At 38.6% G+C, this 16,256-nt stretch overlaps 1 protein-coding gene across 1 annotated transcript in view; it reads left to right on the forward strand.

Annotated features, from left to right (window-relative positions):
- The first annotated feature begins 268 nt into the window (after positions 1 to 268).
- The window catches only part of LOC126272602 (maspardin-like), a 68,603-nt gene continuing 52,615 nt past the window's right edge, over positions 269 to 16,256 (forward strand). The window contains exons 1-3 of the mRNA XM_049975544.1: positions 269 to 528; positions 611 to 745; positions 9,458 to 9,563. Of these exons, the coding sequence (XP_049831501.1) occupies positions 430 to 528; positions 611 to 745; positions 9,458 to 9,563 (340 nt within the window). The 5' untranslated portion in view covers positions 269 to 429. The remainder of the gene's footprint in view (positions 529 to 610; positions 746 to 9,457; positions 9,564 to 16,256) is intronic.

Genomic DNA, 16,256 nt, shown 5'->3' on the forward strand with positions numbered 1-16,256 from the left:
ACTTTTTTACCTTATATAGACGTGAAGAATTTGATCTCCAGGAAAAACATACCCAAACATTCCAAAGTGATTGATCTGTGATAATGTTAATGAATTTAGCAGCAGCAAGAAAAATTTTTAATCAAATTTTTCAAGAATTTAAGGGAGGAGATATTAATGTCCGAGTGCACTAAAGAATAGTTATATAATGGATGTCATAAAGTGGTATAAAATATTAAACCGCATGAAGTGACGCTTTCAGTTTATCGGAGCATCTGTAATATCTGTGAAGTGTTGCCTTTGATCTGTTGCGTCTCTGACGACGTGTGATGTCAAACGAGAGGTGTGGGAAAGTGATTGGATTGAAATGTGAGCGCCGAAAGCTAGCGTTCGGTTGCAGATTTTGTTGACAGTGGCTTGGTTATACGGGAGCATTGTGCTAATGAAAATATGAGTTACACCAGTGATTTTTCTCAGTCACAGGAATATCTGAGCTTCAGGAGCAGTATCCCATTGCGCAAAATTGTCGTTGACACGGACGCGTCTAAGGCAAGCACGCGAGTGAAATTGTGTGCTGGCTATAAAGACAGCAAAGTATGGACAAATTAAAATACTCTATTTATTTTTACAGGGCTGGAAAGTGTATGATTCTGGGCCGAAAGATGTAAAAACGCCATTAGTTTGCTTGCCACCTGTCAGTGGGACAGCTGATGTTTTCTTCAAGCAAATACTTGCCTTAAATGCCAAGGGGTATAGGGTAATATCGGTGAGTCTTTTCATAATCCTTTTCTAATAAAATACGAACCTTATCATTCTACTCATTTTCTTTTGCGTGTACTGCGCAGGTGAACAGTAAGGGCCTATCAGGCTGCTTCTCATATTATGACCTAAGGAACTGTTTGGTGTCGCTATGGTGTGTCATTATACGTTAGTTCCCAGTGTATCGAAATATTGTGGTATACGCGTAATATCGAATAAAATGTACTGGTTTGTTTCCCACTTCTGTGAATGTAGCCATTAATACTGTCGACTTATTTAAGTTCCAGCGTTTTCAAACATCAGCACCACTGTGTACTGTTTTTGTGACATAGCCTGAGTATACATTTAAACGTTACTTTTCCCACCGTCAGACTCTACAGACATATTTTGGTTTAATGCTGATGCTTTGACTCTTAGATATAGTCCAGATATGACAGTCGTACTTATAGTTACTTGTATATTTATTGTATAATAACTTTGTAGTACACATTATCTGATAACTCTGCACCAAAATCACAAAAACTTCCTTCGTACAAAACTGTCATGACAGTGGGTGTAAATATACCACTGTAATTTTTCTGCCCAAGAGCAGTTTTAAAATGACGTATGATCTGTAGGTTTAATACAAAGAATACATAAGTGATACAGGCATATGAATACACATGTCTGAAGAGGAGCGGACAATATAGGCCAGTCGTGGCCTGAGTAAAGGAAGCATCATTCCTAAAACCTAACTCGGGGTGACCATATGCAGCTCAAGCCCCCACCTTTTGAATCTGAGGCCAGCATTTAGCACATGGACCAACTCGGTCAATTATACTTAACTCTGTTATCTTATATTTGTAACACTTGACTTAATAACAACAATAATTATTAACATTTCATTTAGTCTTGTAAAGTGCTCCCATTAAACTATGTTTGTAGCCTGTGGAAGTTTGTGCTAATAATTTAATATTCTTTAGAGGGCATAATTTTCAAAAGTAGTGCTTGGATCTTCAAAGTTTGTGTGTAATCAATAGATTCAAAATTTGTGTTATTGGATTACACTCAATCTTCTGTTCTTTTGTACTTCAGTACTTTGAATCGTATTATCTAACCTTGCAGCTACACTCCCAGTTGTGAATAAAAGTTTAAACTTGCACCTTATAGGAATGTAATACAGAGAATGTTTGGTACACAATTGCCATTGCCACAGCATAATACTCGATGAGTATCATCGGGGCCACCCAATCTCAAACCAAACCTCTTCACTATCCAACATGAAGAGAAAGCTTAGAAAATAACTGAATCTAAGTGAAATCTGTTAAGGCACAGTCTGTTGTCTCAACAGTAACTCTGTACTTAAATGCAATTTCTTTGAACATGCTTTCAGGCAATTTAATACCTCCCTTCCAGATCTCAACTGGATAAAGGAATCAACATAATTGATCAAGCTCTTGGTACATGGTTTCTGTAAATGTCCTCTTGCAATGCTTGAGGTGCTCTTGTTGGCACTCATGTCCATTAAGTTTGTCTACACTGAAACTATGGTGGTGGTGGTGGAAATGAAGGTGGTATCAATGCTTGTACTTCTGATAAATATCTACTCTCACTGTAATATTTGACCTAGAAACCTTTGAATTAATAGTCGATACTTACAGGAATGAATACCAGTGGTCTAATAGATTGTGATAAAATGTAGCATTCTGAAATAGTTAATTCTGTTTGTTAGAATCACCCACTCACAATGTACTGTGATCTCCCCTTCACCTTAGTCAGGAGTGAATTTTTGTTGGCGTGCATCTGAATTGTCTTGTAGCGGATCAATGTATGGAGCACAGAAATGCATAATAGCAATCACACTAGCCTTTGAACACCAGCTCTTTTTCCGGCAAAACAAAACACACACACACACACACACACACACACAGCTCAGGGAACTGCTTTCATTAACTGAGTATCAATAATTAGCCTTGCCAAGGCCACAGGAGTGTGTGTTTAGGTGTTTGTAGTTTTGTTAGTGTGTGCTGTTGCTAGAAAAAGAGCTAGAACTTGAAAGCTGGTGTGAATGCTGTTTTCTTTTACATGTTTCTGTGCTTCACACATTGATCTACTATAGATGAGTGGTTGCCACTCCCATATTTTGTCTAGCTCGCTCCCAGAAATTTCCGGTATTGAAAATTATTTCCTTTTACTGTAGTTAACAGGTGTCAAAATATTGGTAAGTAGTTTATGATCTGAGGGATATAAATACTTAAAGTATATTTCCCTAGTACTGTAGTGAAATTATAGCTGAACTGTTTTAGTTTAGTGTGTTAATTAAATCCTGGTGATTAAAAGACAAGTTTTCAATTGAGCTAACACAAGGAGGAGTAATGACAATGTTTAGTTCTTACAGAATCATCACAGTTTTAATGAGTGTTTTGAGACAGATTTTACACATCATTAGCACCTCGAAGTGAGATACCAGAGTTTCTCCTGGCGTATACAATTTTCAAACAACTTACTGGAATTCAGTCAGGTAATATTTACAGCAACTGCCACTATTTCATTGGGAGTACACCCCTCCATTTTCAAGGCAGTTTGTGCCTTGAAAATGGTGGGGTGTATTCCCACTGAAATATCAGCAGTCGCTGTAAATATTATCTGGCTGAATTTCTGTAAGTTGTTTAAATACCTTCAAGTGAGTCTAATACCTCCAGATGTAGAGGAGTGTTAGATATGAGTGTCAACTTTGGCCAGTGACATAGGAAACATACGGCAAATGCCGCGAACAGTGTGCAACTATAACTGTATGTTGACAATGTTTTCAAATAAGCTAAGCTACAGATCAGTCTGTTACAGCCAGGTTTCTTTGTCACATTTGTTGGCTTCACCAACCACATTATTATTATTAATAATATTAATAATAATAATATTTTATTGTTGTTAAGCTTAGAGAAGCAATGGACAACTTCAAATTACAACGTAACAAGTTTTTTTGTGCTTTCATATTCATTTGCTTCACCAGCTAACAACAAAACTGTGAGTATATGCAGAAAAAGGTGATGCAACAGCAGCCATTAACATTAAGTCACTAGCCAAAGCCAACAATTTGTATAAAACATTTCTCTTGATGCATACTTTTTTTGGTAATGCATCTATTGGGAGGGGAATATTGAGGTCAGAAGATATTTGATGGTCTCTGAGAGAAGTGAGCTGAGTTCTATGATTATTTCATGTATAAAATTCATAAGTAGTGGTTTTCATGTAATCAAATCTCTCCACATTTGAAAGAGTGCTGTAATTAACAGTAAGAAGTTAAGTTATTAATGATGAGACTTCTATGGCTGTAGGCCTATTACTATGAACTGTAATGTGCCTGCCTGTGATGTTTCTTTAACTAATGCATTGTTTTATCTTTAGACTATGGGCTTAAATAAGAACTTAGTTTTGTGATAAAATTGTCAGGGTCCAGATCCTAAAATGTTCAGCATCTGTATCTTGTACAGAAGGTAACCCATAAGGCCCAGCATTGTAAGGGGAGAGTATAACTCTAAATACATGAAGAAGCATGCTCTAAGTTTGTAAAAGTGAAATCTTGTAATGATTGAATACAGCATTAGTAGTGTGTTGCTTGAGACAGTGAGGGTGATTAAATATCTTGGCATAAAATTGCGAAGTGATGTGAATGGCAATGAGCACATCAGGTTCTTAGTAGGAAAGGTTTATTGGAGAATTTGGAGAAAGTGTTTCTCATAGATAAGGGTGCGCTGAAAAGTAATGTGTCCAAATTGGTGTGAAACCTTTTAAAGCATTTTTAAGTAAAACAAGCATTATTAACATTCTGCTTCTTTATTCTTCATATCTACATACTTACTTTTCAATGTAGTCACCCTGGCGACAAGAATGTATCTCCTAACAAGAGACTAGTTTGTTGATACTGCCGCTGTAGAATATTTGACTTCATTGCCAGCTGTCCTGTCACATCCTCTGGCCCAGACTGTATCCATTCCCAAATGATTACCTGTTAGATTACCAGCGCCACATCCATGCCGTCTTCAACCGCATCTAGCGTGATGACAAGTTCCTGTCACAATGGTGGATCATTCCAATGCTAAAGCCTGCTAAGAATCCACTAGATTTATATAGCTATCATCCTGTCAGCCACACCAACGTTTTGTGCAAGCTGCCAAAATGTATGGTGAGCCGGCGTTTGTATTGGTTTCTTGAGTCTCGGGGCCTTCTGGCTCCATCCTGGAATGGTTTTCGCCAAGGGCTCTCCACTACTGACAACTTGGTCCACCTGGAGTCTGCCATTTGATTGGCCTTTCCCTGGCAACATCACCTTACACCTAATTGTCGTCCTTTTTGACCTGATGAAAGGCCTACGATGCAACTTAGCAACACCACATCTACACTTCTCTTCATGAATGTGGTCTCCAGGACTCACTCCTGCTTTTTATACAGAACTTCTTGTCACCCCACACTTTCCAAGTTCGCAACAATGTTTCCCACAGTTTACCCTGTATCCAAGAGAATGGGACCCTGCAGGGCTCTGTCTGAGTGTACCTCTCTTTTTAATAGCTGTTAATGGTTTTGCACTAGCAGTAGTAGGGTCCTCGGCAACTCCCCTCCTATATGCTGACATTTTTTGTATTTCCCTGTGCTCTTCTACTGGTGTGGCTGAATGCTGGTTGCAGGGAGCCATACAAAATGTGAAGTTGTGGGCCCTCATTCATGACTTTGTTTTCAGCTACCAAGACTTTGGGTCAAGCACTTCTGTCATCCTTGTACTGTCCACCCCATCCAGAGCTTTACCTCGCTGACCAACTTCTTGATTAGTAGAGACTTAGAGCTTTTTGGACTGGTCTTCGATGCCCACTTAACTTGGCTTCCCCATCTTTGTCAGCTTAAGGAAAAGTGCTAGTGGTCTCTTAATTTCAATCAATGCCTTAGTCACACCAAATGGGTTGCTGATCCCCTACTCTGCTGCATCTGTACAAAGCCCTCATGCAGTCCCGTATTGATTATGGGAGCATGGCGTATGGTTCAGCATTGCCGTCTGCATTGCAGCAGTTAGACCCTTTTCACAACTGTGGAGTTCGGCTTGCAACGGGAGCTTTCCGGATGGGCCTCATGGAATCTGACATCCCTCCATTGTGACTTAGGCAGAAACTACTGCTTGCAAATTATACCGCACACATTCATAGTTTACCTCTCCATCTCAATTACCATTTCGTTTTTCCTAACACAGCAATCCATCTCCTGCAACGTGGCTGAGAACAGGGCATTCCAGTCCATGTCTGTTAGCTTCTTACTGAACTTTCCTGCGGGTCCACTTGCATGCACCTCAAAGGTCCATGCCTCGGCCACAGCTTCATCTGGACCTATAGCAAGACCAAAAAGCTCAGTTCCACCCAAGGTCCTCCTCCGTCAATTTTTGTCTATTCTCGTTGTTTCAGGGCTCAGAAATAGTCTACATCAATGGATCAGTGGTTGATGATCTTGTTGCTTTTGCTTATGCTCATGGTGTACATATGGAATAGTCCTCTTTGCTGGTTGGCTGCAGTGTTTTCAATGCAGAATTGGCCGCCACATATCACGCTTGTTAGCATATCCTCGCCTGCACTGGGGAGTCCTTTGTCATCTGTAGTGACTTGTTAAGCAGCCTACAAGCTCTTGACCAGTGCTTCCCTCACCATCCTTTGGAACTGACTATCCAGGCATCTCTTTACGCCCTCGGCTACACTGAACATTCAGTGACCTTCATTTGGACCCCAGGACGTGTCGGGATCCCAGGCAATGAACTCGCTGACTGCCTGGCCAGACAGACTACTAGTAAACCAACTCGGGAGATTGGCCTGCTGGAGACAGGTTTTTGATTGGCCTTCCACCACAAAGTTTTCGCAGTCTGCGATACTGAATGGCACACCATCAGTACACCAAATAAATACGTTTTACCAACGAAACAATGAATGTATGGTGGTCATCCATGCGAGCCACTTGCAAGGACTCCATTCTCCTTTGCTGGCACCACATCGGCCATACATGGCTAACACTTGGTCACCACCTCCGTTGTGAGGACCCACCTCAGAGTCTCTGTGGGTCCCACATGACTGTCTTCTGCATCTTGTTGGACTGCCCAATGTTAGATCTGCGGTGTACTTTTAACCTTCCTAGCAACCTACATTCGATGTTGGACAATAATATCTCAGTGGCTGGTGTTTTAAGTTTCCTTCATAAGGTGGGTTTTTATCACACAATCTGAGGATGGGTGTCTGGGCTTCTCTCCCAGGCCTCCACCCTTCCTCACTCTTTCTTTGCTGTTTGTTTGCCTTGGTGTTGCTGGCTTGCAGAGTATGTATGTAGATGTAGAAGACTTTATTACTTAATTCAGTCCTGAAACAGGGTTACTGTGAAAGGTATTAGGGTTTCTTCTTTCACTCAGCATACAAATGTCAGAATTTTGACCATTGAAACTAATGGTCACAGAATAGAAAAGCAACTGCAGTCAGTATTGGAAACTTGTTTGGATCAGATGACATACCTGTCAGTTTCTGCAGAGACTTTGCCAAAGAAATTACTGCTCTTGTAGAAATAGCTTATTGTAGGTTGCTTGAGCAATGAAGGGTACTTAGCAACTGGAAGAAAGTGCAGGTAATTCCCATTTTCAAGAAGTCATAGGCCTGAAGTGCTCAATTATAGGACTATCTCATTGACATCAATCTATTGCAGAATTATAGAACATATTTTATGCTCACTTTTTAGTATGGTTTTGGAGAAGAAAAGTCTCTTCTATAAAAATCATTGTGGATGAACTTCCTTGCCTATGAACTGTAACATCCCAAGCTTCATGAAACAATGTTGACCAATGTTAAGGTAATGCCAGGATATTCCAAGCATGTGGGATACGACTGTTATTTACAATGTACAGAAATCGTCCAGCAGATAATGTTGGAAGCTGCGTAACACTGTTCACAGGTGGTACAGTTTTCTCTGAGAAGTTTGTAATGCTAGAAAGCTATAATAGAAAGCACAAAGACCTGCAGAGGATTGATAATTAGTGCATGGACTGGATATTGACTCTGAATGTAAACATGTGTAACAAATTGCACATAAATAGCTGGAGAGACCCACTATAACAAGGTTACACTGTTGATAACAGATCACTGGAAACTTTAACTACCATAAAATACCGAAAAGCAATCATATGGAGTGATCTGAAGTGGAATGGCCACATAAAACAAATAATAGGAAAAGCACATGCCAGGCTCGGGTTCTTTTAGAGAATCTTAAGGGAATTAAATCATCAAGGAAGAATTGGCTTACGAAACACTTGTTTGATTGATTCTTGGGTATTTTGAAAGAAATAATCTGCACTGACTGCAGAATACTTTTTATTTAAAAAAAAATCACAATCGGTTTCACGTCACTAGAAGACGCTCCTCAGGTGATTGATTCCTTTTAACTAGTTATCACCGAAGGGTAACTACCTTAGAGCCACTTGCCATAATTCACATCATATTGAAAACAATGCACTAAAAGCGGTAGTCTGTTTTTAAAAGAAGGAGACAGCAGGTCCATGCTTATTTTAAATGTTGACTAATGTTTTTAGCATACTATTTGTTTACAACTTGATGTGAATGATGGTAAGTTACTCTAAGGCAGTTACCTTTCAGCAATGACTAGTTAAAAAGAATCTTTATCACGCGAGTATGCTTGTTCTAGTGGCACTATACCAGTTGTGATTCTTATTAAAAGTATTCTACAGTCAGTGCAGATTATTTCTTTCAAAACATGGAAGTTTGACTGGGGTTGCCAGCAATTTAAAGTAACTTCAACTTGAACATTGCTCATAATTCTAGTCAGATAGCGAATAGTCAGCAAGGAATGGAACATTTAATCACTGGATCATTTAGCTGACATGACAGCATTACAGAATGCCCAAAAGATTCCAGTGCAGTCATTATAAGAGAGGCAATGTGCACCACACAGGGGTTTACTATTAAAATTCCAAGAGATTATGTTCTGGGAAGAGTTGGGCAAACATTACTATCTCCCATCTTGCAAAGTGGTGGTGGTGGTGGTGGTGGTGGTGATAAGAAAAGCCAAGAAATTGGAGCTAAAAAAGGGATTTACGAACAGTCATTCTTCCCATTCATCATTTGTGAATAGAACAAGGAAGGGAGAATTGATGGAGGTTCACATCATAAGCTGGATTTCAAAGTACAAATTTGGAAATGGATATGATGATTATTGATTCTGTATTCTGAAAATTAAAAAGGTGGAATGGAACATGTGAGGAAAAAAGTAGTCAGGTCCTGAATCTACATTTGGCATGAAGAGCTTTCAGCATGCTTGTAATGTTGTGCCATATTTTAACAGAATGTTTTATTTTTAATGAGATACCAGCATTTGAATTATGTGATTATTCAGTTAAACATTGTTTGGTGGCCCTTGAATGAAATTGAGTTAGCATGAATTTTTCATATCAAGAATGCCACTGTGTGACCACTGCCGATAACAAGAGGAACGATAGTCGGCCATCATGTGACACATAATGTTTGATACAATGCAGTAATCATCAATATAGTGCATTCTTTAGGAAGTAACGTTTTGAGAGGGTCTTATGTTGTAAGTCATTCAGTGTGGCATTTGATAACTTTGGCATGGTGAATTAAGACTTTCCTGTAGAATTGGCCCCAGACATAAGAAGAGGTTACAATAATTTTTGCTTTGTCTCTGATTCTTTTTTCAGGCAGAGAATCCTGTTTATTGGTCTGTTAAAGAATGGTGTGAAGGTTTCAGAAGATTGTTGGATTACTTGTGCATCAATAAGGTGCATTTATTTGGTGCATCACTAGGTAAGCTCTTTTGCCACTTCTGTTATTGTCAAGTTCTCAAACACCTTCTCCATTTCTGAAACACATGTAGCTGAGAGAGAGAGAGAGAGAGAGAGAGAGAGAGAGAGAGAGAGAGAGAGAGAGAAGGTAGAAATGTTGCCATACATACTACAAGACAGTGAAATTTCTTATAAATAATCCCAGCAATCAGATATGATGCAAAATGTATTCTTATGGCAGTGGAGGTGTCCAAATGAACGTAGAGCGAAAGCTAACAATCAGTTTCTAGAAATGAGAATTAGGTGAGAACAATATGAGTGCCGTTAACACATTCTTCCAGAAGAAAAAACAAATTCAAATAGACTTGCAAAAATGAAATGGAACTAAAAATGATGTGCACTATATGGTCCCATGTATGGCAAAACAACAAATGTGTTTTTAGCGCTTCGGGATACAGGCAGTTTGTTTCATAGAGCCGTAAATTTATGGAAGCCATTTTAGGAACACTTATTGTTCAGATCTATTGGCACTAAACTTCAAAATGTTAAGATATGAGACTTACAGTTGTAACTCCATCTTTTCTGGCAGTGGTTGTATTGCACATTTGTTGTTCTGGCATTAGGAAGACAGACTAGGTTTTCACATACATACATACATACATACATACATACATACAGCAAGTAAAATACGTGTATTGAATCTAGTTCCAATTTTATTGCTTCAATATACCTTTTACAGAGTAAAGAATGAAGAGATACTGTTGATAGAAGTTTCAGTACAAACTAATTGTAAGCAAGAAGTCTCCTGCATATAACCCTTTTAATCTGCATCAAAGTCCTCTTCAGTGCCTAGTTCAGACAGTGCATCATGGGCAGTTACATCAATCAACGTACTTTCATGATGGTCATTGGATTCCCTTGGAATCATCTGTTCCTCACACAGTGTGTGCATGTCCTTTCTTCTGTAGCTATTGGAAGGTTTTTTTTTTTCATTTATGCCATGGAATACACACATACGAAAAATGTCACTCCTTTTTTAACACTGATACATCAGAATCACCATAAATTTATGAAAAACTGAAAGATATTAAATTAATTCTAAAATATTGAAATCTTAGATGTGTTAGTCACTTGTCAAGTTCCAAAAATACTCTCAGTATAGTGTGGATGATGAAAGGATGAAGATCCCTTGTGCAACTTTTGGAGTGCCCAGTGGCACATAACTGCTTTTGATCCCTGTTTGAGAAGGAAAGCAGTCAATTACCATGTAATCTACTTCAAGAATGCATCGTCAATAGATTACAAGTTGGGATAATTGTTACGCAGGACAGTGTGCATAGAAACAAATGTAGAGGTCTTCTGACATTCGCATCCATCTGGCACCATTCTCAGTGTGTGATGTCTAGCATTTCATCCTATTTTATGGTCTGCCTCATTCTTAAACTAACATGTATTTTCTACAATTCCCAGATTTTGTGTGCTCAAATTATACTCTACCAGTTTTCCCCAGGTGGAATCATTAGCTACAGGATTCTTACAGTGTGTTGAACACAGCTTTTAGATAGAAATTTACATCCACAGCACCGAAACATTGTGTATAGCATTTCTGCCTTCATTGTACTTCTTTTGATCCAGATTATATTCTCCATATAAATATTTTCCACACTCATCTTGCTTCAACTTTCCCTACTGTCAGCTACTTACATTGGCAACATTTACAACACTGAGCTTTCTTTGGTCTAAATTAAGTAATTGTGGAATATTTGCATGTATTTTGGAAGACATTAGTTTGCAGTTGTCCTTGCATTTGGCTTTATAGTCACAGTAAATTACTGTAAAATTTGGTTTTGAATCCAGAAACATTGTTGATGACTTTTGTCAGTATTAGAGTAATCTGATGGAAGGATAACTCAATGTGCTGGCTTATGCAATAGTCATCACTTGTGACATTGTGGTCAGTGTCCATTAAGTTTCTACTGCTGAACAGTATTATCACAGTATTAATAAGGACTCTTCTCACCATAGCTACTACCAAATTTAAGGTAGATGAGAGAAAATCACAGCAATCAGAATGAAGAGGAATAAAAATGAAATACCTCAACTGTTTTGCATATTCCTTGTTGTTCAACCTTCCAGTCCCGTTTGCATATGTTTTGGTGATGAACTGACATTGTTGGACTGAACTTCTTGCAAGGTAGCAAGTCACCCTGGTCACACTGTACATAGGATCCAGTTCTTTCAGCCTCTTTTTGTTCCCTAAAACCTTTTGGCAGTTTATTTTCACCTTGTATTCTCAGTTTCATAACAACTGTAAAACAGAAAATGTTTACGATTTTATAATAAAAATCGTATTGATGCAACTGAGGCGAGTTCAGAAAGGTTGTTACTTTTTCTTCTAATACATTTTTATGTGAGTTTCTTTCGTATTGATTGAAAGTATCTGTAGTACTGATTTTACCACAAGCATTAACACTCATCAGAGCTGGTTGGCTCAGTATGTCTTGCAGGCCAAACTTTGACACATGGATCAATAAGTTCTGGGACAAAGTGAGAAGCTTTGATTGGTACACTCCAAAGAACAAATAACTTCTTATTTAAAACTGAGAACCAAAGACATGGTCATATTTCTGATGGCTGAATAATGAAATTGGTGTACTTTGTAACTAATGAAGCTGCCTTTTTATACAGGTCTATAATAAACTCAGTGCATAAATGATCAGCTGAAGTGTTTTCAGTCACACTGTTACGTGTGCAATGATTAAATAGTAATGAAACACATAACTCTCATAGCATGTAAGGTAATTTGTTGTATGTATGTATGTATGTATAATGTCCATATTTGCACAATGAACTGCAGACATTCAGTGGTGTGCCAAAAACACCAAAACATTCACAGTTCTGGCATTAAACAGTATGTCATAAAAGTTCCAACAGTAGACTCGCATTTGGTTTGGGAGGACGACTGTTCAAACCCACGATTTTTCCTTTAAAAGGGCACAGCATACTTCTTCCCCAATCCAATGAGACTGATGACCTCGCTTTTTGGGGGGACCAAATTAACCAACCAACCACAAAAGTTCCAAAATTATGAATGGTCCACATTCTTTGTGGCATTACAAAGTGCACTACTTCTAATCTTTCATGAAAGTGGACCTTTCCTGCCCTGTCACAAAACCACATATGAGGTTTTGCTATAACAAAGAACACAAATGCTGAAACTCTCAACGCACATCAGTCATAATTGCCATTTTTGCACATTTATGGTTTTTGCATAACAGGGATGATATTGTGTCAAACATTAAGGAAATTGTGCAGGGTTTGATAATCCTCACTCACTTATGAATTTCAAATGATCGACTGAAAAGGTGAGAGTAAAAATGATAAAAAGCTAGAAAGAAACTCATTTTATTTACTTAGTGTTATCATTCAAATTTTAGTAGTAAGGTGAGTTAAGAGTGTGCATGTTGTCTACAGGTGCAGGAAGAGTTGGCCATAGTTGTTTGAACAGCTAAAGGTGGTGTTGACAGTGGACACCCAGATGTAGGCTGCAGTCTCGGGGTGTAGCAGTGGCAAATAAACTGGAATTTTACGCTAGGATATAGCAGGTGTTGCTTGTTTCCCCCACTTTCTCTGCTGTTGAGGTACCTGACAGCATGCCTAACATGGAGCACCCACACTCACTGCAGTGGGGCGCCTGGTTGTAAAGTGTTCGAATCCTTCACGTCAGTGTGTCAATATGGGGACTAGCATTTTGACCTCCACCACTGACACTGTGGCTGGACAAGTGGCTGCTCTTCAGCAGGGTCTGAGGGAGGAGTTTAGTAGACACTGAGAGCTTTAGTTTTAGGTGTGTTGTGGAGCCTCTTGTTTGGACAAGAAGAGAATAGAAGCTTTTGAAATGTGGTGCTACAGAAGAATGCTGAAGATTAGATGGGCAGATCACATAACTAATGAGTAAGTATTGTATAGTATTGGGTAGAAGAGAAGTTTGTGGCACAACTTGACTAGGAGGGATCGGTTGGTGGGGCATGTTCTGAGGCATCAAGGGATCACCAGTTTAGTATTGGAGGGCAATGTGGAGGGTAAAAATCGTAGAGGGAGACAGAGATGAATTCACTAAGCAGATTCAGAAGGATGTAGGTTGCAGTAGGTACTGGGAGATTAAGAAGATTGCACAGGATAGAGTAGCATGGAGAGCTGCATGAAACCAGTCTCAGCGGAAGACAACAACAACAATTGGATATGAATAACTGGCCTTCGTGAACCCAAGTTAATTATTGTATATTTTTACTGGCTAATGGATTCAACCATAACAGTTGTAGAATCATTCAAAGAAAGTCTATGCTCAGTTGTGTGGAAATGGCCCAATCGTCCAATATTAGTTGGAGGCAACTTTGAACTACAAAATATAGACTGGGGCATGTATGAACTCATTGTAGGTGAAATGGACAGTCAGTCTTGTGAATTAATCCTGATCACATTTTCCAAAAACTGTCTTGAGCAGCTAGTTTGACAACCCACACACTATGAAAATATTTTAGACCTTTTAGCTAGAAACAGGCCTGATGTTATCAATGGTGTCTGACAGAGACAGGATTAGTGATCATGATGTTGTCATAGTGATGATGGTGACTATAATGTTAATAAACTCATCAAAAAGGCTAGTAATTCTTATTCTGGAAAGAGCAGATCAATAGTTGCTAGCCTCTTACTTAGACAATAAATGGACACCATTTCATTTTGATGTGTTGGACATAGCAGAATTAAGACATTTAAACTGGTTTTAAATACACTTTACAGAAGTATGTAACGAGTAAGTGGATTAAATGTGGAAAAGACCCACTGTGGTTTAAAAACAAAATTTGGAAAATGCTGAGGAAGCAGAAATCAAAGCTCTTTCAGTCTACAAAAGAACATGGAAATGTTGAGAGGCGAAAGCCAGTAGACATTTGTGCATCTTTATATAGATTGACGCGTGGCGGGTCACACCTTAGCAAAAGATTTTTCCCAGAACCCAAGAAAATTCTGGTGTTGCAAAAAATAACTGAGTCGAAGTCTTCTGTCCAGTCACTCATCGATCTGGTGGGGCACTAGAGGCTGTCAAAAGGGAAAGCCAAAGTTTGAGTTTGCATTTAAGAAATCATTCACACATGTGGGTTGTACAGACATACCCTCATTTGTGCACCATTCAGTCTCCCCTGTGGAGGACATTGATATTGGCATTAAGAAGCTACTGGAAGAGTTAATAATAAATCACTAGGACTGGAAGGAATATGGTGTTCGAGAGTATTCTAAAGTACTGGCTCCTTACATTGCTTGTATTTATTGTGAACCACTCACCTAGTGTTAATTAAGTCCCAAGCAACTAAAACAAAGCACAGGCAATGCCTGTATATAAGATGGATAAAAGAATGGACCTACAAAATTAACATTGATTTCCTGTAGAATTTGTGACCATATTCTAAGTCTGAATGTAATAAATTTCCTTGAGATAGAATCCACATATCATGATGGGTTTATGAATATCACTCAAGTGGAACTCGACTTGCCCTTTCCTCGCACAGTCATCTGTGATTGATTTCTGATGATGCTGTAGTGTAAGGAAAAGTATCATTTTGTGACTGCAGGAAGATGCAAGATGAATTGCCCAAATATCTAGTGATGATTGACAACTTGCTCTAAAACTAAAAAAAATAAGTTGATTTGGATGAGTAGGGCAAATAATCCTCCAATGTTCAATTAGAATATTAGTGGTGTGCTGCTTGATACAGCCACATCAGTTAAATATCCAGGCATAAAGCTGAAAAGCAGTCAAAAATGGAACAAGCAGTTTATGTTGGTAGCAGGGAAAGCAAATGATCAAATTTAGTTTGTCTGGGGAGTTATAGGAAAGTGTAATTCATTTGTAAAGAAGATTGAATGCAGAACACTAGAGCAGCCCATTTTTGAGTACTACTCAATTTCTTGGGAGATCCCCGTGAGGTTCGACTAAAGGAAGACAATTAAGAGGCATGCTTCTAGACTTGTTAATCAAGATTTGATTTACATGCAAGTATTGTGGAGTTGCTTCATGAACTCAAATGAAATGCTGTTGACAAAATTTAGAGTGCCAGCATTTTTGGGTGACTGCAAAATGATTCTACTGACATCAATGTACATTTTGTATATGGACTACAAAGACATGAAAGAGAAGTTAGAGCTGAATGTGTGTAGACAGTTGATTTTTCCTTGCTCCATTTGTGTGTGGAACAGGAAAGGAAATTACTAACAGTGGTACAATTTATGCTCTGCCACACACTGCATGGTGGCTTGCGAAATATGTATGTTGATGTAGATGTAAAAGTTAGAAAGTATCAGAATTTATTGAAGAATAAAGAAGTATACCATATTAATTTACCTAACTCGTGCACTGTCTGAAAAATTGAAGGTTACACAGACATAACCACTTAACAAGTATCACACACTGAACTGCTCTTAGTGCTTTGCTTCAGTAATAGAACTGAAGACATAAAAGATGGTAATTATTGCACTGTATAAGTCCCCAATAGAATGTTGTAAACCTATTCAACCATTTAATGAGATTACAAATTCAAGTTAGTAGAAATAATGGAGAAGTCATTGCATATGTGATTAATTAAATAGCGAATTAATTATAAATAGCAGCGATGGAGGGCACTGATTCCCAGCTTTTGTTTGTTGCACAGACTAACTTTCC

The sequence above is a fragment of the Schistocerca gregaria genome, chromosome 5, assembly GCF_023897955.1.
Source record: "Schistocerca gregaria isolate iqSchGreg1 chromosome 5, iqSchGreg1.2, whole genome shotgun sequence".
NCBI lineage: Eukaryota > Metazoa > Arthropoda > Insecta > Orthoptera > Acrididae > Schistocerca > Schistocerca gregaria.